Source organism: Pinus tabuliformis, chromosome 1_2 (assembly GCF_031772625.1).
Source record: "Pinus tabuliformis cultivar Carrire ecotype Pingquan chromosome 1_2, CPIR1, whole genome shotgun sequence".
Classification (NCBI taxonomy): Eukaryota; Viridiplantae; Streptophyta; class Pinopsida; order Pinales; family Pinaceae; genus Pinus; species Pinus tabuliformis.
Genome location: NC_142298.1, coordinates 272,977,765 through 273,001,015, shown reverse-complemented (window position 1 = coordinate 273,001,015; position 23,251 = coordinate 272,977,765). Strand labels below are relative to the sequence as shown.

General features: G+C 39.3%; 1 protein-coding gene and 1 pseudogene across 3 annotated transcripts in view; both read right to left on the bottom strand.

The window, feature by feature from the left end:
• Positions 1 to 23,251, bottom strand: part of LOC149205393 (uncharacterized) — a 393,121-nt gene that overhangs the window by 105,740 nt on the left and 264,130 nt on the right. For all 3 annotated transcript variants that reach the window (XM_089395037.1, XM_089395036.1, XM_089395038.1), the window contains 2 exons: positions 13,021 to 13,141; positions 12,695 to 12,829 (listed from right to left, as the gene is read on the bottom strand). In XM_089395037.1, coding sequence (XP_089251163.1) covers positions 12,695 to 12,829; positions 13,021 to 13,141 — 256 coding nt within the window. The remainder of the gene's footprint in view (positions 1 to 12,694; positions 12,830 to 13,020; positions 13,142 to 23,251) is intronic.
• On the bottom strand, positions 1,195 to 3,473 carry LOC149205395 (uncharacterized; annotated as a pseudogene).

The following is a 23,251-nucleotide window of genomic DNA, read 5'->3' as shown; positions in this document are numbered from 1 at the left end:
TTTCAGCTGTCAAAATTTGGTCTATCCGCAGAATTGATTTTCAGCTCATGTTATCTTCTTGATTAGGTAGATTCTAGTACTTCTTGTTCATGTCGATTTGATATAACAAATAGCAGCATTGGTTAATTCTTTAACACATAGTTTGAAGATAAAGAAGAAGAATTAATGTTGTTATATTCTGTGTGTGCATAATTTAATAAAAAAAATATAGCTAAAGCAAAAATGTTACAATATTAAATTCTTTGCAGCCTTCACTATAAAACAGGAATTTGACTTTTCCAGATGCCCATCATTGTGAACTGACTTCATTAACTCCAAAACCATTAAATCTACGGGTCGGCAATAACCGAAATATCAACAGCCTTGGGAATATACATACACTCACGTGTTGATTAAGTAGGGAAATTATGCCAAAATTCTTTACAAAGTTTGGAATGCTTTAAACGCCTCTGCGTCATCAACGTGTTAAACTCATGTGAGTCACTGCCACTAATCAGCAAAATTTCTCTCAATTTCCCTTAATTCGTTTGACGTGTGAATATTATGAAATGAAATGTGGAGGGACTACGACCTTTCCACTTGGCCCTCCAAACGTCGCCTCACATGGCCCTTAAACTTTAAAAACCGAAACATGTATCATATTGGAACCTTAGAACCTCATAAGCCTGCCGCATTTCCTTACAATTCCTCCAATTCACCGTCGGCTTTACTAACTGCAGGTAGCTCAATTTATGATATTCAATTCCTCCAATTCACCGTCGGCTTTACTAACTGCAGGTAGCTCAATTTATGATATTCAATTCCTCCAATTCACCTTCGGCATTACTAACTGCAGGTAGATCAATTTCTGTTGCCTGACTAGCATTACTAACTGCAGGTAGATCAATTTCTGTTGCCTGACTACCAGCAATACCAATAGGAATAATAGCAGGTTTATTAGCCTTTTTACTTCGAACCTTCTCTGTAGTCTGACAATTCACTGTGTCATCCGAATTCTCTCATCTGAATTCAGGTTTATTAGCCTTTTTACTTCAAACCTTCTCTGTAGTCTGACAATTCACTGTGTCATCTGAATTCACTGTGTCCGTCTTTCTATCATTTTTTTTTTTTTTTTTTAGAAGGTCTTTAATATTAATCTCAAAAATGTTAGATTATGCACCTAAGTTGTACAATTCGAAAATTCTTAGATACATCGGCCTCTTATGTATTCAATGTAAATATTTGCATCTTGCTCCATCAGCAGCATTGTAAACAGAAAATATATTGTACAATCTTGAATGGTTGTAAAAATGACCTCTAAAAGGTGCCTGTTACATTTCAGCTGGCCGTTTAAAATGATTCCCTCTCTAGATTTATGCTCATGGTTCTAAGTACTGAAAGTACCTTTTCTGCAAGCTTGTTATCTTTCTTGGACCAACTACAACGTAGGATATCTGCCAATTGACTTTTCTCCGGACAATCACATGTCCTGTAAAAGCATTTCTTATCTGAACAAATAGAAATAGTAAGTGACTGTCCTTGTATACAGCCTTCATGTTCCTGAAAAATCAAACCTCCTAGGAATCCTACTAACCTTAAATATACAGCATGAAGTAAATTTAAGCCAGACATTTTAACGTCAATATTCAAGTCTGAAGAATTTGATGATACATCAGCACCAACATTAACATTCATATTTTCCATTTCTGTATTGTCATCTCGTATCGAATCTAAAGGGTGGCCAACTGAACTTTGGGAATGAAATGAAAATTCCTGATTTTGCTGCATATCATTGTCTCGATTCCAATCTGGAGAAACATTTTCATGGGAGGTGGTACAGTGTTTCTTCCTTGCAGGTTCCTCAGGTTCAAAGCTAGGCCATAATTCACTCTCAGAATTGCACAATGCTTTTGGTTTTATCTCCCTGTTTCTGTTGATGTATATTGGACAGCAACAGATAAACTCAACTTTGTGATCCTCCTTTTCCAGAGTATCCAGTGCTTCTGATGAATGGAGAACTTTTACTTTCTCTGCTTTTCCCATTTAAGACAATACCCTCAGCTGGCATTTTATCTCTGACGAGAAGTTCTTGAAGATTTTTTTGTATTCTGCTTGCTTAAGTCCAAAGTAGTTACTTTACCTTGATTTAAGTGCTTAGCCATGCTCATATTCTTTCTAAGGAATTCTTTTGTGACATCAACTTTGACTGAATGGCGTGAAGGAATATCAACAGTTTCATTGTTCATGGGATCATAACTTGGAATTCCCAGCTCAGAGGAAATTATGGCCTTCAGTAAGGTCATTTTAGGCTTCTCACCATGGACAAGAACTGTATGTCGCGGAGAAACATGCTTCACAAGATCCATAATCCCTTTCGCATCAGTATGTGCACTGAATGATATTATATGTATAGAACCTGACAACGAACTTCAATATATGTCTTTTTGTCCAACTTCACCCTTGTTGCTTTGCCAGGCATCAGCTTATGCCCAATAGTTCCAGCTACACAATACCCAGGTAAGGTGACTAGATTCTTCTCTGATGGTGCCCATTCTTTGAAAACATCTAAAGGAAGCCCACCACTGATGGAATATGATTGGCTTCTTCGCTACCATGGGCTCGGATCTTATTTATATAGATGCCTAGATTCTTATGAATACAGACTACAGATAATAACAACTTCCTTTCTGAAAATTGGTATGCTTGCTTCAAAGTCTTAACTTAGAATTTTCGGTCATTTGTTTATGCACAGAACTATAAATGTTGGGATGACATTTTTTTTTTGGATACATATTTTCGGCTACTATACCATTGTCTACAATTCAGACTTTATATATATGACTGTAACAGATCTTCCGTAGTTCGGTCTTGGTCCTTGTGACTGTAGCTTCAAGATGATCCTGTTAACTATGCTTACAGTGCCTTTAATCAACTCGGCACTAGGTCCTTTACTTGCTAGCTAACTAGCCATTTGATGATTTCGGATTACTGAGGTGACAACGTGTTCTTAATTTGAAAGGTGATTTCAGACCTTAATATTTATGCCCAGAACCTTGCTCCTTTTACTAAAGGATTCGACCTTGAATGGCTATTAATCTAGCCTCTCGGTCCTTTTAAGAACAATACTTCTATACTCTTCAAGTTACTTCACTGTCTTGCTCAGGCTGCGGCCTAATCACTGGGTTAATTTTGTTTTGTAGTTATGCCCAGAATGTCAACTTCTCTGCGCAGTTGTGATCTTCTATCTGCCCTTGTGCCAAAAGTTTTGAATATGCAAACTTAACACTTAGTGTTAAATAGGAAAACTTTCTTACGTTTATTAGTTATAATTCCCACTATACGATGGTAGCCGCTAAGGTCCCAAGTGTTTGAATTTAGCTCTGATACCATATGTAGGGCTCGTTATTGAAATTTACAAATATTTCTAACAGTATATGCCTATCCATTTAAATTCATTTCTAACATACTGTATTTACAATTGCATAAAATTTCATTTCTAGCAAAATGTACAGAATATGCCTTCCAATTTTATGACTAAACAAATCAAATTAGATATATGTACTTACCTGGTTTTTCTGAGTTGGTGTCGGTTCCTGGATGATGTTGGATGATGTTGTTCTCCGGATACCAAACCAACCAATTTCCTCCCAGCCTGTCTGGGATCGGTCTTTCCGGACCCCAAACCCAAAAGGCTTCAAAAGTGAAACCTTTTGGCCCCCGTGCCCAAAACTTCCAAGAACAGGTCTCAATTTTCCTAGATCTATATCTGGAACCCCAAAGCTCATTCGGTATTTCACATTCCTCTCCCAGATTTTCCATTTGCTTCCTCCCCAAATTTCCATCCCGCAATCTCCATATAGCCATCCCCCACCTTCTCCTCTTAGGTTTTCTTATATAGGAAAGGATCCTTCCCTCCGAAGAAATCCCACCCTTTTTTCCTCCAATCAACCTTGTCCTTATCCTTTTAAATTCCCATTACTCCAGTCGGTTGTCTTTATTGTACATTAAATTATATTTTTATTTAAATATATAATAAATGGTATTTTGATCTTTATCGCTTCAACCGACTTTGGGAAGAGGATCTTTTTTTTTTTTAAAAGTACTTAACATGACATGCCAAAGGATAAGTTGATTAACCTTATTTATTTATTATTTAATTAAAATGTTATTAATGAAAATAAATTAATATATTATAAATAAGGTATTAATTAATCATTTTACTATTTAATTTATTTCCCATACATAAACACTTCATATAATTAAATTGGTATGAATACTACTACAGTGCTTTCAAAAATTAATTCATTTTTTTCTCCTACTTGGGAATTTTCATAATAAGTTAGTATGCATACTAGCGCAGTGCATGCAATGCATGCATATGTAGCTATCATATGCATGCCTCGTATACATGCTAATATTTTTATGTTACTTGTAAGTTGAAATGGGTCGTTACACTTCTCTACACAGAAGTATGCTGGTACAATTTCTTTAGGGCCTCCCACATCTCATTTGCCGTGTCCTTTTCGGCAATATGTGGTACTACATGGTCCTTGACCCTGTCAAGGATGATGCTCTTGGCCCTCGCCATTGCCTCCTCGTACTTGTCGTTCTTAGCTGGGTCAACTGGTATCGCTATAGTCTTCAAGGCGAAGTGCTTAACACGATTCTTGTCTAGAACGGACAAGATTCTAGCTTTCCAAACTACAAATTTTGAGGCTCCGTCCAGTCTGTCCTGGTCTCTTACCCCGATCACTATCATCTTGCTGCTCCTCTACTTCCCTTCTGGAAGTTCTCGGTGTGACTCCCTCTAAGCCTCAATTTCCCTCCTGGAAACCCCTCTGCCAATTTCGAGATGCCCCCACTCCAATCCTTAGTGCAGTTGCACCACTGATCTGGATTTCTTGGCTAGAAATCCTCCGCATCAACTCTCTCCTCCATGGTCTTGCCTTGTTAGGTATTGTTCTGACTACAGTACCCCACCAGCTTCACTCTGCAACTTACCCACAGCCTCAGCCCCAACAAACTGAAGGTTAGAGCTTCTAGGCTCTCCGCAATCCCGACACCAGCAAAATCCGCACCTCCTGGCCACAAACGTCAATCCTTCCTGACTAACAAAGATGATCGGGCACTGCATAGGTCAAGTTTGCTCCCATCTGCCACTGCGTTGATCCTCTTCCCGGCTCAAACTTGATGATGCAGGCACTGCGTCACCCTTCCTTGTTGCTTCTCTGCTACAAACAGCTTTTGTCACTCGGGACAGATGTTTTCTGCTGTTGCTACTCTGCTCGGCTGATGTCCTCAGTTCTCCTGTTATCTACAACCACGCTCTGATACCATGTTGGAATTTTTAAGTCTATCTATTAGAAACTCTTCATGTACTTTTCTTATTTATTTCTGCCTACTTGTTCTGATTAATTAACAAGTTATTTACCATGTAAATACTGGCATTACAGATCATCAATTGAAGGAAACAAAACAAGCACACAAGTGACACTGTTGTTTTTGGACCAATGTCTCAGGAAAAACCCAATGCAGGAAAACCGGTGCAGCTATCTGAGGGTTTTAATTATTAAGCAGTTTCAGAATACAATCTGGGTGCCAAAACTGGCTCACCCAACAGAGAATAATCTCGACAGTAGTACCTCTCCGTCAGCGACAGGTGTTCCAGCTGAAACCACAGATAAACACTCCGACAGCTCCCAGCACCAATCTACCCCACGAAAACCCCAACGTTATCCCTTTCTGGCCCAACATCACCCTATCTCACCCTATGTCAACCTCTAGAGGCATTGCGTCAGCCCTTAGAGCCTCTGCATCACCCACATTGGCTCCCTGAGGCACTGCGCAGCTCCTGGCTGCCTCTACATGAGCCCTGGCTGGCTCTGCCTGAACCTCTGGCATGCTCTGCGTCCCTCTCTTCCGGCTTCTATGTTGATCCTCCTGGTACTATCTCTGCCTCTCTGCTTCTATATTCACTGCCGCTCAGCTACAACTCTGATCACGCTTTCGACTTTCTCAGCAAACGCTACCCCAGAAAATCGAAATCTTGATCAACTTGGCGTGTTCTCCAAGTGACCCTCAAGCCTCCTCTTATACTTTTCTCGTTGATAATTCAACGACCAAAATTAAGTCCCTAATCAACGGCTAAGATTAACTCTGGCTTGATCCATGATTTTTGGACTCTTCTAACACAGTTTTATATTAATTCACATTAAAATTTTATTTTCTCTAAGTTTAGACTTAGAGACTCCATTAAAAATATTAATTATTTTAATATCTCCCAAACTGGTTAGATTCTGCCCAAACCATTTCTAGGTATTGGAGATCTCATGTGATTTAGCCTCTCCACCAATTTTCGTGGCTAGAGCACATCCGATGCAACCCCAAATCAACACTCATGTCTAGGTTTTTTAATCATTCATATTCTTGTTTAAGGTGATTAATCTTTAGATTAAAATTTAAATCAACCTTTGTTATATTCTCTATGTTTTGTTTACTTTAGTAAAACCCTAACCTTTAGGGTTTGCTACAGAAACCTAGTCTTTGGTGCTTAGGGTATGTTAATAATGAAACCATAGTCTTCTTAGAGTTTAGAACTCATGATGAAATCTTACACTTTTAATGTTAGGGTTCTGATGATGTTATGGTAAAAAACTAGTCTTTTAGGCTATATATTGAAACCATAGATCTTTAGGGTTTGATAAGTCAGATCTTATGACAAAACGCTTGCAATAAGAATTCCTAGGAATGAAACCCTAGGTGTTTATGCTTTCGTTGAAACCCTAGCTTGGTCAAGTTGTTGTATAACTGACGTTAAAGTTTTGATGTTTGTATCTAGGGTTTACGATAAAACCCTAGAAGAGATTGATATAATTGTCTAGGGAATAATAATGAAACCCTAGTTATGAAATGATAAAATGCTAACTTGATTGCTGATATCTATGATTTAGTAATGGAATCTAGGGTTTGTGACAAAACCCTAGTAGAATTTGACATGAAATTCTAAAGCATAATGTTGGAATCCTTGATGTAAATTGCTATGATTGGAATGCTATCTTGATTTAGTCAATGATATCCAAGACTTTAAGTCCCAATGATTGAATCTAGGGTTTGTGACAAAACCCTAATCTAGGGTTTGAAGATTAAAGTCTAGAGTATGAAAATATGTAACGCCTGTTGATTATGGACCTAACTAGGATTAGGTATTGGATATCTAAAGCCTTATTTTGATGCTTCCATTGTAATACTAATTTTGATCAAGTTAACTTCATGCTCCTGTATATTTGTACTTGTTGTTGAAGATTTACAGGTACATAGTCTTCAAGATGTTGAAGATGCTTACCTCATACTTGATGATGGATTGGTGATGTTGAGCATGATGGAAAGAGGGAGCTATAAGAATCTTAATGATTGATAGATAACCTTGTTTCCATGCAAATTTAGAAGGAATGATGAAATAAAGTTTTGTAAGGTCAAAGTTCTCCAATGAAATGATGATGCAAAAGAACGAGTTTGTGGCTGGAAGAATAAAAAGAAAATTGTTAATGGACTTTTTCCCTAGTTAAGAAGAAACTTGGATAAAGGAAAAGTGCATATTTCCCTAGTTGAGAGGGAGCTTGGTTGAAAAGTTAATCTCTTCTAGTTGATAACTTGATATAAAGATCATAAGGATGATTGAGACCAGAGAATAGCTAAAGCACTACAGACAGGTTGTTTATGATTGATGAAGTTGCAAACAAAAACTTGGTTACGTTGAAAATTGCTAAGGTTGAGTTTGATGTTGCTGGAAAAGTTGAAGAAGGAAGCTTCCATAGAAATGAGTTTGGATAATATGATGATGACCTAAGCAGCATCAGAATATTTGAGGACCCCAGAGGTTTGTGCTAACTTGTATATATTTGAAAGTTTGTTACTAATTGGGGTTGTGTTTGTATAGGCAGATATCTCTATAAGAAGGTTGAAACATTTTGAAAGCATGCTTGGAGTGGTTGATATATCTGATTTAGATGATAGGAGAGATGAAGCATCTTGGGGCAACAAGATACTTGGCTTGTGATGATGTCTAAATCCCGATGTAGGGAGGATATCGTTGGTCATGTGGAGCTCCGACCTTGGATACAATTCCTAGATCCCTGGGTCGGTGTTAGAGTTGAAGCCCGATGGTACCTAGAGTGGCTAAAGCTTTGAACACACCTTAGTCCCAACCAGTTAGATACCTTCGTCAAGTATCTAATCTATAGCACTATGTGTGTCGTGACTCTTCGTAGAACATATCACTTTGAGATCATCCTTGTATATATGTAATTATGAATACCTCCCTAGTTAAGAGGGAGTGTTGAAGAATGTAGCTAGTGTCGGTCTTCATAATTGTATTTGTCAAAAGAAAGAAAAAGGAATTGTTTATTGTAAAAGAAATTGACTAATTAAAGCATGGGTTTGATGCTTGGGTCAATGGTCAATAAGTCAAAGCACCCATTGAGTGCTCTAAGATTTTTGTTGAGTCAAAGTCATTATGTAAGAGACCCTTCTTGGGCTCATTGTGTCAAAGAAAGAAAAGTTTCTATGTCAAAAATTATGTCTTAGCCATCCATTAAGTCAGTTGTACTCCCTATCAAGTCGGCCTCTCCTACCATTCATGTCAGCCTCAATATAATAGACAAAAACAACTATTTATACGAAAGTGAACTTGACCTAGTTGGTGTAGAGACAAGCAACTTTGATCTACGATATTTTAAGTAAAGAAGAAGGATGTGAAGTAGGCTAAAAGGAGTTGAAAAGGATGCCGAAATTGTTTTTCATTTTGTCACATAAAAAAGCAACATCGCACCACAGAGCTCTGATGCATTGCAAGACCGAAAGTACAAAGAAGAGACAAGAGACCAAAGATTGCAAGTACAAAAGGACGAAGTCTATTGGTTTAGTTGAAGTATAGAATTTTGAAAGAAGATTCTCAAGAGCTGACTTGATGGAAGGAGGAAACATTGTGTCATGGTCTTGGTCTGTCTCATTTTGAATTGGTTCTTGTTAAAATTGGCAACTAGGGCCAAACTCCATGTGGGTCATCTTATTAATGGCAGCTGATATTTTTCTTGGATCCCTTTGATCGAGAGGTGTAGGATTGATCTAAAGATCATCTAATTCTGATAAGTATTCATGGAGATATGAATTTATTTGTGTTATGAGACAATTCGTCAAAGTCGCCCAGCAACCAAACAAACCCCACTTGTGCTCAACGTTTTAGTATAAATAGAGGTGACCTTCAAGTCATTTCTACACACTAACTTGGGATCTCTTCCTCTCTACTTGTCTTTGGGTTTTAGTACGAGGAGAGATCCTAAGGGATAATGTTGCCCTGATGGAGAAAGGATCTACGCTGCCCTAATGGTGATCTATGCTGCCCCAATGAAGAAGCCCTAGACGCAGAAAGGAAGGGAGATCTAGAATGGTGAAGGAAGCCTACATAACGCAGCAAGGAAAGATCTAATTGCTGGTCTAGAAGAGACCCTATCCGTTGTACTAAAAGGCACCTATACGCAGCCCTAAGGAGAGAGACCTATACGCTGATCAAAAAAGCCCTAGCCACAGTTCTGTTCGTGCCCTAGTCATAGCCCATATACGCCCTAACTGCTGCCCTTTTTCCACACTAAGATGTTGCCCTACATCCGCAATTTAAGAAGACTCTTATATGCTGGAAATAGGAGGCCTTATCTCCCTAGACACAATCCTCTAATACGCTATCTCAAGAGACCTCTATGCTGCCCTAACTGTAGTCCTCAAAGGCAGTCAATGAGAGTTCTATGCAGCAAGTATACGCTGGAAAGGGGAGCCCTTAACGCAGTCAAAAAGAAGACTATTCAAGCATGCCCTAGCCGCAACCATGGAGGAGTCTTTCCTCAGCTAAAAGATGCCTAATATGACCTCAGATATGGACAGCAACAGCGTCAAGCTTCACGCAGATGAGGAAGGTCTGAAAGTGGCTTGTTTGACATGGAGAAGAGTGCTGAAAGGTATGCGTTGAAGTCTGTCCAGCAAGGCACCATATGTGAGAACTGTGTTGATAATAGTACAGTCACTTGGATGGAGAAACCGGTGTGAACTTGATGAAGATTATGAACAGTGAATTCTATGAGAGAAATCACTGTGTTGCAGACCTTTGTTGGAAACCTTTGGAGCAGCAAAGGGGACTGTTAGAGGGCAGATTAATATAGGCCTATGTTCAGTGACATTGGTGGGACTTCGTCATTAATAGAAGGCAGATTGAAGAACTGACCGTATGAAGGTACAGACTTCCTAGTGAGCAGTAGAGGAAGACTGTGTGTTAGGCAGCAGGCCATAACACCACAGTCAATATTTCGTATGAGTCTTTAAGTGCTCAGATCATTAGCATAATATATATGGAGTTGTCATGCTGCTGAAGCCATTAGGGGACTGTTTAATGTTGCTGTAATATAAGATGGACAGAGCTAGTGTCATGGGTTGGTTCAACTGACAAGGAGCAGTGTGATGATGTAAAGGTCTCACCTTGAAGGACCTTATGTTGCAAATCAGTTGAAGATTGAAGGCTGCTCTCTGAGCTGCCGTCCTTGGTGTCAGGTGCATAACTGCATTGTGTCATCTTCATGGTGAAGATCTCTGCTCTTATCTAGTCAAGTCAAAGTGTTGACTTCTGATGTATATGTACTATCTCTCTCTCTCTACTGAACTATTGAAGAACATATAAGAAGAATTGATCAAGGGTTTCCCCACATTGGGGTTTGTCCCTGGCTAGCGCCACATCTTGTTTTCTCTTGTCTTGGCTTGTCTTCTGTGACTTATATTTATGTTCTATCCGCAGTTTACTTTAATGCTGATGTGATTGCTAATCTGAAAAAGATATTGAGCTAACTATGAAAATTGAAATAAATTGCTCTAGCATAGAACATACCTAAAATTAACATGGTATCAGAGCTAAGGTGAAGACAAAGCCCAAGCAAGAGTGAAGCAATCACCGAAGACAGTTGGGAAAGGACAAAAGGATCAATGGATACCTCATTCCTCTTCTAATTCACCAAGGGAGAAGTCGAAGCAGAGAATATTGTCAGAGTGGCGTAGCCGAAGTTTCTGATGGCCTACCTAAAGATCACTTCAATGGGATGTCCGGAACACAAAGTGTTTGTCAAAATTCTTAAAAGAGAATATTAATATTTTTGCAAGTTGTACTAGCATATTTCAGATACAGGATATTACAAATGTTGATCCATCAAATGACATTTATGCAATGATTAAGAGTGCATTGATCGTGACAACCGTTATAAAATGCAAGGGATGAAAATCTTCCAACCAAAGCATCAAATCAATCAAGTCATAAGACAAATTTTCGACCAAAAAAGATGGTGGGTACCCTCCAATCAATCATAAGCTCCATGAAGATACATCCTAAAAACCATCCATATGTGTGATAAAGATCACTTGTGTTAACGTTCATATGCAATATTACGAGTAACATGCTCCACATAGAACCATGATCCATCTCATCATAGAGCAAATTAAATGATAAAACAAGCCACATACCAAGGCTCCAACTATGCTAAACCACACAAATAACCCCAAATCATGTGAAATCAAGTGAAAGCAAGGGAGAAGTGCCATGTCCTATACACTATCATGATGCCAACCAAATGAAGATGCCCATAATATACCAACTTAGCCCAAAAGTGCTAGCGAATTCCCCACAATTAAACATGTATTAACAACACCTCTATCCTCATGATCAAAAGGGGCTTCATAACCAAGTCTACTAGCATGAAGATAAAGCCATCACCAACGCAACCAAATGATAAACGTCATCAATATCTCCATGACTACACCAATAACCTCATCAAGTGAAATCACAAAACTTACAACATCCAAACCTCCATCAACCTATCAACCTGCCTCTGTGATAATATTCAAAAGCTTAGTGAAAAGATTCACTAGTGTAGGCCTCAGTAAATTGAGGAGCATGTAAATTAAGTGATGTGTAAATTTACTCCATACACCTTCTAGGGATAAAATGAATTGCCACTGGTCAAAGAACATCACTGGTGCTTGAATCACTTCAAACCTGAAAATGCAGATTCATAAAAAGAAGTTTCCTACTTTTAATTTGGTAGTAAATTCCTACTAGAGTAATATCTAACATTGAGGGAAAATGTACCAACCAGTTAATGCATGATAAATACACGCATATCATCAACAAGCTAAGAACCAATGGCTATATGCATATTAAACTGAGCAAACAAACACTCAACTTACACAGACTGAGATACGGGCAATTCTATCCACTCATAGAAGATGTTACTAAGACAGGCATAGAAAAGTTCCCTAATAAATGACCTCATGAGCTATGAGCAACCAAAAACTTAAAATTAGGACACAAGGCTCTTAAAATGGCTGCAAAAATGGCAGGATATTGACAACCAAGATTGTTCTAAGATGAAGCAGCAAAGAACCGAACAGCTAGAAGTTAAATTTCACAAACATAGAAAGAATGGAAATGCAACTTAGGAGGACACCTTGTGCAACCCACTGTTTTATATTCATTTATTAACCTAACATCCATGCAGATAACACAATAATAAATTTTGAACTCAGTACAAATACAAAAAGCAATTATGCAAAAAATTACAAAAGAAAGAAATATGATAATACTCCAATACACTCTACATATATTACGACTGAAGCTTCAGTAGTTTACTTGCAAATTTCAGATTTTGATTTTGCTTGTCCTTCCAGTGCAAAGTGATTTCCAAAATGAATCTCACTAAATATTCCTTTATAATGTGTTGAGATCCATTCCATGCTAGGCTCTCTGATGACATGCTGCCGTGACCTGCAAGGTTCATCCTAGGGCAATGAGCAATCAATATGGGATAATGCATTGGAAAATAGCAAACGGTAAAGAAAAATAGTAAAACTGCATAATCCAAATAAAGAAATCCTGTAATATAAGAGAATAAATGGTAAGAGCCCAGATGTCTGAGAAACAAAAAAATGAAAGAAGTTTGTAATCCTCCAACTTACGTAACTACCACCAGATTACAATATGATGACAACTGGCTAAGAGATTTATAAGCACCAGGGATTGGTACAATGCCACTGTTAAAATGCTTTGATTCAAAGAAAGCATGGACCCGCGAATTTGCTGCCACAATGTAAGTATTAGAAGATTAAGTTCAGTCCACAATATATCGAGAAAGAAAAAACGCACATAAACATCCCTCTATGTGATCAAGGACACATTGCAGAATCAAGCACTACATATCAATGTCTCGTGCCTAAAGCATGTTCAAACCAGTTCACTTCAAATAACATCAAATGAAATGAAATAATCATAATAAGCATAAAAAATTTAAAGTTGCAAGGAAAAAATGCACACGTAATAATCTAAGTCACCTGACACAATGACATGGGGCATGGAAGACATGGAAATACAAATGTCCAACAATATACATGACGACTACAGAAACAATACACAGAGGACATATTATACCTACACACACACACACACGTATGTATGTATGTATATATATGTATGTTAAAAAAGACAAATTGGTGAATTAAACATACAAAAATGAAATATAGACATAAAGATTCAAAAAAAAATGGAATTTAGAAACTAACATTTACATGGTGATACAAACTCAATCATACAAATAGTACTACATCAATTATGATCAAATGACAGACACGCAAAAAATTAGAACCATAAACTGTAATTTTCTCATTAAGTCATCAAAATCAAAATGTAATACAAAGATACAGAGTCACTACTACTATAGGTGGGAATGCCAATGGAAAAACCAAAATAGGGTAGATTCTAGAATCATAGATGGAAGAATCTCATAGCTCATGACTATCAATAGTCCTTCTCCATGTCATTATCATCAAAATCAGCATGACTGCCACTGGTCTCTCCTCCATCCTCCTCCTTTATATACAATCCCATCTATGCATCAACTAGTGAGGAGGATGACCCCTCAACAGGATCACCATCATCAAAAATGACTAGCTCTAGCACTGGTCCATTAACAACCAGGTTGGTTAATGCCAACTCAACACTTTGTACAAACCCATTCCGTCAGGAAAAACATTCCACATATTTGTCTTTCCCTTCAACCACTACTCCCTCTACCTATAAATAAGATAAAGGACAATTTATGGAGGGACACGCGTCCAAATCGCAAGACATGTTGAGGGCATGTGCTAGACATGTGTTTGGCACACGCCCTGTTCACAGGACACATGCCAAATGTGTGTCCAATGCATGTCCTCACAAATCTATGTTTAACATGTCAAATTCATGACACATGACCCTTTTGGACGTGTCAGCTAACTTATTAAAATTTACTAGAGATAATACAAGGATGAAATGGATTGTTATCACCTAAATAGTGTCCAAGCTAACAAAGATGAGGTTTGCACGTGCTACAGTTAGAGAGGTTGGAGTAGGGTATACACAACATGTTGAATTGCCTTCAACATGCATGGTGAGAACTTAGAAGCAGTTCCACAGGAATGCATTGCTATTTTTGGCATAAGTTTATTTTTAGGTGTTCTTCTTTTAAAAGTCTATTCTTATACACTACTAGTCACTGTTTGTATGTGCATTGTGGATATTCTAAAACATAATATTTTTGGGCAACGTTATCACTCAAAATGACATCCCTCAAAGTTCATCTTGGTGATCCAAAATTGAGGGTTCATGGATATATTACAAGATGAATTTGTCAAAAGTTCATCATTTGGCATTGATGATTCATAGATACATTAGTGGATATCGACGTATCCACAATTCATGAGTACATTTTGATTCAGGTTGACTTATCATTTTTGAGTTCAGAGTTCTGCATCCAAAGTGAATAGCACGAAAATTACATTTTGAATATCATTGTAAATTTCTATTGCTTAACAATTAAGGATTCAATAGATTTCTTAGCAAGTAACATAAATTCTATAACGTATGGATTTCACACTTTTGATTCACATATGCCTACCCACTAGGGAGGATATGTTGTGACCCTCTTTTGTAATGTGTCCATGACTAACTTGCCTAATGATGATATGATATATCTCTAGATTTCCTCATGTGTTGGACCAACTTCCTTGAGTTCACCCTACCTAAGCCTAGAAGTATGACCTCCTAGAGATGTGTAGCACTTTTATAGGTACCCTAGCTACCTTCTATTGCTTGATTTCTAACCCTTGGTCGTTGGTTGGGTCCACATTCACATTCTATGCAATCATTAGCATAACCTAACTTTAGGGGTTCAGTTCAGGTGCAATCCCCAAATTGGGTCCATAATCACTTTCGGTATTGTTACCGCAAAATCTAGCAGACCTAATCCAAAGCTCCACTAGGCGAATCTAGATATTATGGCAACAAGAGATTGGCCACCACTATCCCTCAACAACATTTCTCCATCTATTTAGTGGTGAATTAAATCCCAAAAGGGATGCTTCTTTATAAAGATCACCTAAAGATATTCAACAAGAATGATTTAAGGTGATGCAAGTTGTAATAATTGGGGAAAAGGCACTGGCAAGGCCTAGAGTGCAAGATAATTTTTACTAAGGTTCAAGTATTGTTTCCCGAGACCTCGTAGATAGAATAGCAAAGCTATTATAGGTTAGTGTTTGAGAGATATTCAATGATATGGCATGCAATGTCATATAATAGCTAGAAGAAATAGCCTTCCAAGTATAGATCAATAAAGGGACAAGGCTATAAAATTAGCTAAGCAAGTTTAGGGTAGCCCAATGAGTTTTTATGGCTGAAACATGCATAAAACAATAATAAGAGAGATGATGTTAACCCTAATTATAGGGTTTTAACATGTAACTAATGCTATAATTTTCCTTTTTCAAGTTATTAAATGCAATCCTTATGAAGAGGGAAATTGCAAATAAAATAAAGTCGCCATTAAACACAATTTCAAGAAAAATCCTAGCCCTAACCCTAGATACCTAGAAATTAGGGAGAAGAAAGAGAAAATATGTATAGAGGAGTGGTTGATCAACATCTACTATACTGGTGCCTTGATCTAATTGTGTAATGACCCATCATTAATATAGAGGGCACAAGAATATTAGCATGCATACGATGCATGCATATGATAGCTACATATGTATGTATCGCATGCATTGCACTAGTAACTATATTCTAAATTAACTAAAAATATTAAATATCTTGACACTCCTTCAAATTCTGTAGTCGCATTCACCCATCAGCACACATATTACTTAATGCATCATGATGAATGAGCAATTACCAATGATATTAAGTTAAAAAGTATAAAGTAAAAGGGTTATAAAAGAAATAGATGTAAAAATTAAGTGAATTCTTAAAAAAGGTTATATAATTATCTATCCCAAAATTTTAATAAAGTATATTAATAAATTATTAGAAGGATAAATTAAACCAAAATAAAGTTCCTATGTATGAACTTAAGACATTTTAATTAAACAAATAAAGCTTTAATAAGGACAAAAACACACATGTCAATATATCTTTAAGAGAAAGATAAGACTCATGTTACATTCAAGAGGTGTCGCTGAGAAAGGAAGCGGTGGGTTCGCTGGTGGAGAGAGAGACCACCGCCAAGGAACAGTACATAAGGAGAGGCCGAAGCTGAAGACGGGGGAGGAGAAACAGAAGGAAAATTTGTACACGGAGTTTATCATCAGGAACAATTGAGCCTTGCTTGTTCTGAGGTTTCTGGGCACGGGGGAATAGTCTGCTTCAATTGAGAAGCTTACTGGATTGAGTATCGAGGTTATTGCTCAATTTGGCTGGGTGGTTTCGATCTTTTGGTAACAAAAGCAGGAGCAACTTGAGGCATCAACCATAGGAATACAGGTAGGTACTCTCATCAATTCTGTCAGTTAGATTTGTAAAATTTTATGTAATTTTATCACAGGTTCGTGATTATTTTAAGAATTCCTTTACTGTCTTTACAATGGCTGTTAAATTCTATACAGTCCTTACACTAAATTCTGTATAGCCCTTACAAATTGCGCAATGGAGTCTTTAAGGGCAAACTTTATGAAGAACACCCTGATGAAGAGAGGGAGAGCAAAAATCTATACTCAAAGACCCTAACAATTTACTTAGATGGGAGACTTTAAGTTCAAGAGAGGCATATGTCAAAGTTTTCTTGAAGGATTCAAGGAAAACAATTTCACATACCATGAAAAATCAAAATTTCAAGATAAATATTGCAATTTTGACATGACACACATAGAAACCCTAATTCACATATTATAGCATGCAAGAATGGAATAAGATCAACATTAAACTTACAATATTCCACAAGAATCTCTTCAACCAATCCCAAAGAAGTCTCTTCATGGAAATTCCTCCTCAAAAGACAATCTGCTCCATAAAATTACATGGCGGCCAAGTAGAAAAGAGATGTGATGTTCCTTTTTCTGGTGTTCCTTATGGATGGACTTTCAGGGTTGGAGGCAAACAAGTCACAAATGCAAGTTTACTTCATTAACAAGCCCAAGGGCTTATGGAGATGTTTCATGGGGTTTTGAGAGGTTTTTATGAGGTCTGATGGCATTTGCTTGATAGATTCCATCATCCGCGCAGTTTTCCTTTTGTTTTGTTGCATTTTGACAACTTTCAAAAAACAGAGTTATTAATGGGCCTAACTCAATTAATTACGCTTAAAGTGGCATTCCAGGAGGAATACTTGACAGAACACCTTAGTGTAATAGCTCGTTGGAACCGGAACGAGAAGATCTATAGGTTGGGATGGTTAGAAGCTATTTTCAGTGACTTGAGGAGGCATGGTGGCCAATTTACCCTTTTTTCCCACATTAAAAAGAATATTTAAATGAAATTAAAAGAGGGAAAAGTGCTCCATGATTAAAATAATAATAAAATAGGAGGTTCTAGAGGGGTCCATCAGATTTATAAAAAGAGGAGGCCATTAGAGGACATCTTTGATTTGATCTTTCTTCTTGTGTGAGAGGTTGGAGAACCCGATTCTCTACTTCATTGGTAGCCCCAGGATGGAAACCCTCGGGTGATTCAATGAGATTGGGCGAGTACCCATCTCCCCTTGGTGAATTCATCCAGAATTCACAGGAGAGCTTAGCAGTTGCATTTCAGTTCAGTTTTGGAGAGTTAGTTTCAGCATTGGAGCAAATTAGTTTTGGAGACCAGATTATCTATCTCAGCTATTTCAGTTATATCATCATGTACACTCTTTCAGTTATTTATTATAATGAAAGTTGAGATTATTTCTACTCATTGTGTTATTGAATTGCATGCACTCTACTTGTTATATTTTACATGGCAATCTTTTGTTAATTGAATAGTAATTTTATGGTGAGATTTCGGTTGAGTAAATTTATGTTATATTATAGTGGTATCAAAGCTGGTTTTCCTGTGAGCCTGAAGGGTTTTATTGGAGATAAATTCTGAGGCAAGATTGTGGGTTATTTTGAAATCCAAGCTCGTGGTTTCACGGTGTTTTGTTGATTATTACTTGCCTGGTGAAGGCCAAATTGCTTCAAGAGTTGTCCCTACTCACTTAACAGAGAGTTGCTAAAAGATCGAGATTATTGTTCCACTCGCTATCTGAGCAACAATTTGAAGGCCGAGTAGATTATGCTGACAGAGGTCATATTAGGGGTATGGATTGTTGATAATAGGAACAATAGCATTTCTCATTGAAGTAGCAGTGATACGTATAAAAAAAAAAATTGCCCGATCTGCATCCTGCACCCGTATGAGCGAACCCACCTAAATACAGTGGAATCCCCAGCATCGAAGAGTCTGTGCGAGTGATTGTTGGGAAAATTCGTAACCTAAGAAGCACCGAGCGACGAACATATCATGGCCAAGTCAAATCATGGTAGTCAACGAGTCCACGAGGAACGATCTGTGGTGTTCGTGGGTATGATTGATTTGGGGTAGCATCGGATGTGCTCTAGCCATGAAAATTGGTGGAGAGGCTAAAGCACATGAGATCTCCAAGACCCAGAAATGGTTTGGGCAAATTGTACCTAATTTGGGAGATATTAAAATAATTAATATTTTTAATGGAGCTCCTAAGTCTAAACTTAGGAAAAATAAATTATTAATGGGTATTAATATAAAACTAGGTTAGAAGGTTCCAAAAGTCATGGATCAAGCCAAATCTAATCTTAGCTGTTGATTAGAGATGTAATCTCGGTCGTTGAAAGACCAACAGGAAAAGTATAAGAAGAGGCTTGAGGGTCAATTGGAGAACACACCAGAGTGATCAGTCATTCGATTTACTAGAACAGGGTTTGCTAAAGTCGAATCAGTGATCAGCAGCGAGGAGCAGTGAGTATTGGACAAAGAGGCAGAGATAGTGTCAAGAGACCAGCGCAGAGGCAGAGAGGCAGATGCAGAAGCTAGAGCAAGCCACGCGAGCCCAACAGAGACAGTGCAGAGGCCAGAGGGCCTACGTCATCCACGCAGAGGGCAACAAGAGTGACGCAGAGGGTCCCAGAGGCTGCGCAGTGCCTTAGAGGGCTGACGTAGGGGGTTTCTGAGGTTGACGCAAAGGCCAAGAGGGTTGATGCAGTGCTTCAGTGTTGCTGGAGAGGGTTTTGTGGGGCAGGTTTTCTAAATACCTGCTTTTGAATAGAGAGGTATTACTGTCGGTTGTTTTTCTCTGTCCAGTGAGCCAATTTGGCACCCAGTTGTACTCAAGGATATACTGCCTAATAATAAACCCTCATAATTGCTGCACTAGTTTTCCCGCATTGGGTTTTTCCGGGGATGAGTTGTCCAGAAAATAACGGTGACACTTGTGTGTTTGTTTTCTTTCAGTTGTTGATCTGTAAATGGTTGACACTGTATTGTGTTTATTTCGTTATTTATATGTTTTAAATAACTTGTTCGTAATTAACAAGTAGAAGAAATAAACCAGAAGAATACAGATTAAATTTCTAAGGGATAGACTTAGAAATTTCAACATGGTATCAGAGCGTGCTTGCAGATCACAGAAGAGTTGAAGGCATCAGCTGAAGTAGAGCATTTGCAGCAAAATCAGCAGTCCCGAGTGACAGAAGTTGATCCTTGCAAAAAGCGACAAAAGAAGGGTTGACGCAGAGGGACTGTGTCATTAGTCTGAGCTAGAGAGAGGCCAGTGCAGAGGCTGAGGAGGGCAAAAAAAGGTTCACACAAAGCCATGCAAAGACCAGGAGGGTTGACACAGTTGGCTAAGGGAGCATATTTTCCAGTGTCGAGATTGCGCAGAGCCTAGAGGCTCAATCCTTCAATTGCTGGAGCATAGGAAGTTGTGGGCAGTTTGCGAGAGTGAAGCTGGTTGGGTACTGTTGGAAAAACAGTACCTAACAGGGCAAAACCAAGGTAGAGGGAGTCACTACTGAGTCGGATTTCTAGCCAAGAAATCTGGACCAGTGCTGCAGGTGCACAGAAGATCGGAGAGGTACGACATGGCAATTGGCAAAAGGATTTCCAGAAGGGAAATGTGACTCAGAGGGAGTCTAGCAGAGAACTTCCAGGCGAGAAGTAGAGAAACTCAACAGGAGTCAAAGAAAGAACTTCCGAAGGGAAGTAGAGAGACTCGGAGGAGTCGACAAGAAGAGCAGAGAGATGGCCATGAATGGGCTGAGGGATCAAGACAGGCTAGATGGGGCGTCCAACTTTGTGGTCTAGAAGGTCGGGATCCTGTCCATTCTAGATAGACATCGCATCAAGGCCTTCGCCTTGAGGACAGTGGCGATCCCAGTTGACCTAGCTCATAATGAGAAGTACGAGGAGGCAATGACCGAGGCGAAATGTATCATCCTTGATGGGGTCAAGGATCATGTGGTCCAACATATTGCCAAAAAGGAGACGACAAAGGAAATGTGGGACGCCTTGAAGAAGTTGTACCACTATACTTCCGTGCAGAGGAAGATGTTACTTGAGAATCAGCTGCGGTCATACCAGATGCAGAAGGGGGAGCAGATAGATCACTTCCTCAGGAGATTGAAGGAGATCCGAGACCAACTAACTTCCATAAGGGCCACGCCGGATGAGGAGATGTTGGTGAGGACCGCACTAAAAGCAATCTCCGAAGAGTGGGAGACATTTGTCCAGAGCATACTGGGAAGGGAAAATCTTCCAAATTGGGAAGAATTGTGGGCGGCCCTTCGTCAAGAAGAAATCAGATAGCTGAGCAAGATAGGAAGTAGCAATAAAGGAGTATGGATCAAGAAGGAAGAGGAAGAGGATGCAGCTCTAGCATCTACGGAAAGGCAAGAGAAGAGGAAGAAAAAGGACCTCTCCAAGGTCAAGTGCTTCAACTGTGGGGAACTGGGTCATTTGTGACCCAGTGTCCGAGGAATAAGAACAAGGGAGAGGCATCGGACTCCAAGGCAGTGCCAACGAAGGCGCAGGTGGTAGAGGAGGATGACGATTGTGACGCGTGCTCATGTACCTCTAGAGAAGAGGTGGGGAGACATCGAGTTGTAGTCAGGAAGACTATAGGCGATGAGGGGCAAGATCCTTGAGGTACCCAAACTCTTGGATCAGATCCTTGCTACGGGAGCCCCGAAGAGAGAGTAGCAAGAGTGGCGGATGTCGGTAGAGACGGATGTGGATGAAGTGGTAGAGAGTGCTACAGTGTAGGAGTCCACGGGCAGTGCATGGCTAGCAAGCTGCAGCAGTGCAAGAGTCATGGCGAGTGTTGCAACAGTGCACGATGGCACAGAGAGGTTTGCAGCAGTGCGAGATGCAGGGAGTTGTTGCAGCAGCGCAAAGGCAGTAGAGGGAACACTTGATAGCGGCAGAGAGAGCTTCAGCGTTGGGAGTGTTTCTAGCTTGACAGGGATGTCAGTAGTTGGGTGGATCAGTTACTTACTTCTCAGTAACTGAGTTGTAGTGCAGTAGCGGTTAGCAGTGGCACAATGCAGCATGATGAGACAGGGTTGCAGTGCAAATACAGTGTTGGGAAAAAGGACCAGCAGCAGCACGGATGCAGAGGGAGTTGTCGTACAAATGCAGTAGTGGCAATCGCAGGACCATGGGCAGCAGTACAAGATGCATCAGTGCAGAGGATGTTGGACGACGAGGTCTAGCATCAGCACAGCTATCGATATCGTATAATCCGGGTGATGCTCAGTGGTGGAGTATTACTAGAGCACATTCCCCGATAAGAGGGAGTGTTGATTTGGGGTAGCATCGGATGTGCTCTAGCCATGAAAATTGGTGGAGAGGCTAAAGCACATGAGATCTCCATGACCTAGAAATGGTTTGGGCAGATTGTACCTGGTTTGGGATATTAAAATAATTAATATTTTTAATGGAGTTCCTAAGTCTAAACTTAGGAAAAATAAAATATTAATGGGTATTAATGCAATACTGGGTTAGAAGGTTCCAAAAGTCATGGATCAATCCAAATCTAATCATAGCCGTTGATTAGAGATGTAATCTCGGTCGTTGAAGGACCAACAGCAAAAGTATAAGAAGAGGCTTGAGGGTCAGTTTGAGAACACACCAGAGTGATCAATCATTCAATTTACTGGAGCGGGGTTTGCTAAGTAAAGTCGAATCAGTGATCAATAGCAAGTGGCAGCGAGTACTGGACAGAGAGGCAGAGATAGTGCCAAAAGACCAAAGCAGAGGCAGAGAGGCAGACGCAGAAGCTAGAGCAGGCCACGCAGAGCCCAGCAAAGACAGCACAGAGGCCAAAGGGCCTGCTTCATCCACGCAGAGGGCAGCAGGAGTGACGCAGAGGGTCCCAAAGGCTGCGTAGTGCCTTAGAGGGCTAACGCAAGGGGTTCTAAGGCTAGCGCAGAAGCCAGGAGGGTTGACGCAGTGCTTCAGTGTTGCTGGAGAGGGTTTCGTGGGGCAGGTTTTCTGAATACCTGCTTCCGAATAGAGAGGTATTACTGTCAGTTGTTTTTCTCTATCGAGTGAGCCAGCTTGCTTGTACTCAAGGATATACTGCATAATAATAAACCCTTAGAACTGTTGCATCGGTTTTCACGCATTGGGTTTTTCGGGGACGAGTTGTCCAAAAAATAACGGTGTCACTTGTGTGTTTGTTTTCTTTCAGCTGCTAATCTGTAGATGGTTGAGACTGTATTGTGTTTATTTCATTATTTAAATGTTTTAAATAACTTGTTCGTAATTAACAAGTAGAAGAAACAAAACCAGAAGAATACAGATTAAATTTCTAATGGATAGAATTAGAAATTTCAACAAGGATAACCCTGACATGGTTGTCGCATTAGGAGGCGGCTAGGTCAAGCGAAT